Here is a 750-nt window from a genome sequence, read left to right as displayed (position 1 = left end):
GCGGGCTCTCCTGTTCTTACGAGGACACATGTCCCATCAGAGGCCTCGTCCCTCACAGGCCCCCCTCCAAACGCAGCCCCGTACCCGCTCAGGGCTTCCTCCTGCGGCTCAGGGCTTCCTCCTGCAGCTCAGGGCTTCCTCCTGCGGCTCAGGGCTTCCTCCTGCGGCTCAGGGGCTTCCCCGGACGAATCGGGGACGGGCATTCAGCTTCACGGGGACCCAGGGCTCTCGCCGTGGACTCGTCACTCGTGTTCCGCACCCGCGGGTCCCGCAGGCTCCCGCCCCGTCCCCTCGCTTGGCCTGGCCTGTGTGTCTCCCTCGGACCCTCGATGGCTTGGTTTCCGTTCCGCAGCTTTAAGCGACTTGAAGGACACCCGGTGTCGTGTTCAGACTCTGTCCTGTCGAGTGCGCGGGCGGAGGGCAGAGCCAGCGCCTTGGGGCTGCTGTGTCCCCCCTGACCTGCCCAGCCCCCTCGGCCATCCCTGCCTCAGCCCCTGCGCCCTGCTCCCTCAGCCCCTGCACCCTGCTCCCTCGCGCTGTGGGGGGACGGTCACTCCTGTGGACGTGAGCAGGGACCTGCCGTGGGCCAGGTTCCCCCAGAACAAGCCAGGGGTGCACCTGTCGTCTGGGCAGAGGCCCTGGGGGGTCAGGGGCAGGCTGATGGGGGGCAGGTGGGACGAGGGACCCCAGGCCGAGCCTGAGGTGTGAGCCCCACGTGGTGGGGGGGGAGGTGCTGGCTCTGCCCCCAGC

At 69.7% G+C, this 750-nt stretch overlaps 1 protein-coding gene across 1 annotated transcript in view; it reads left to right on the top strand.

Moving 5' to 3' along the window:
• The first annotated feature begins 329 nt into the window (after positions 1-329).
• The window catches only part of LOC102238785 (protein kinase C zeta type), a 35,776-nt gene continuing 35,355 nt past the window's right edge, over positions 330-750 (top strand). The window contains 1 exon segment of the mRNA XM_014543762.1: positions 330-405. Coding sequence (XP_014399248.1) covers positions 330-405 — 76 coding nt within the window.

This window comes from Myotis brandtii, unplaced genomic scaffold (genome assembly GCF_000412655.1).
Source record: "Myotis brandtii unplaced genomic scaffold, ASM41265v1 scaffold334, whole genome shotgun sequence".
NCBI lineage: Eukaryota > Metazoa > Chordata > Mammalia > Chiroptera > Vespertilionidae > Myotis > Myotis brandtii.
The sequence above is the reverse complement of the archived record's forward strand: the minus strand, read 5'-3'. Positions and strand labels throughout refer to the sequence as shown.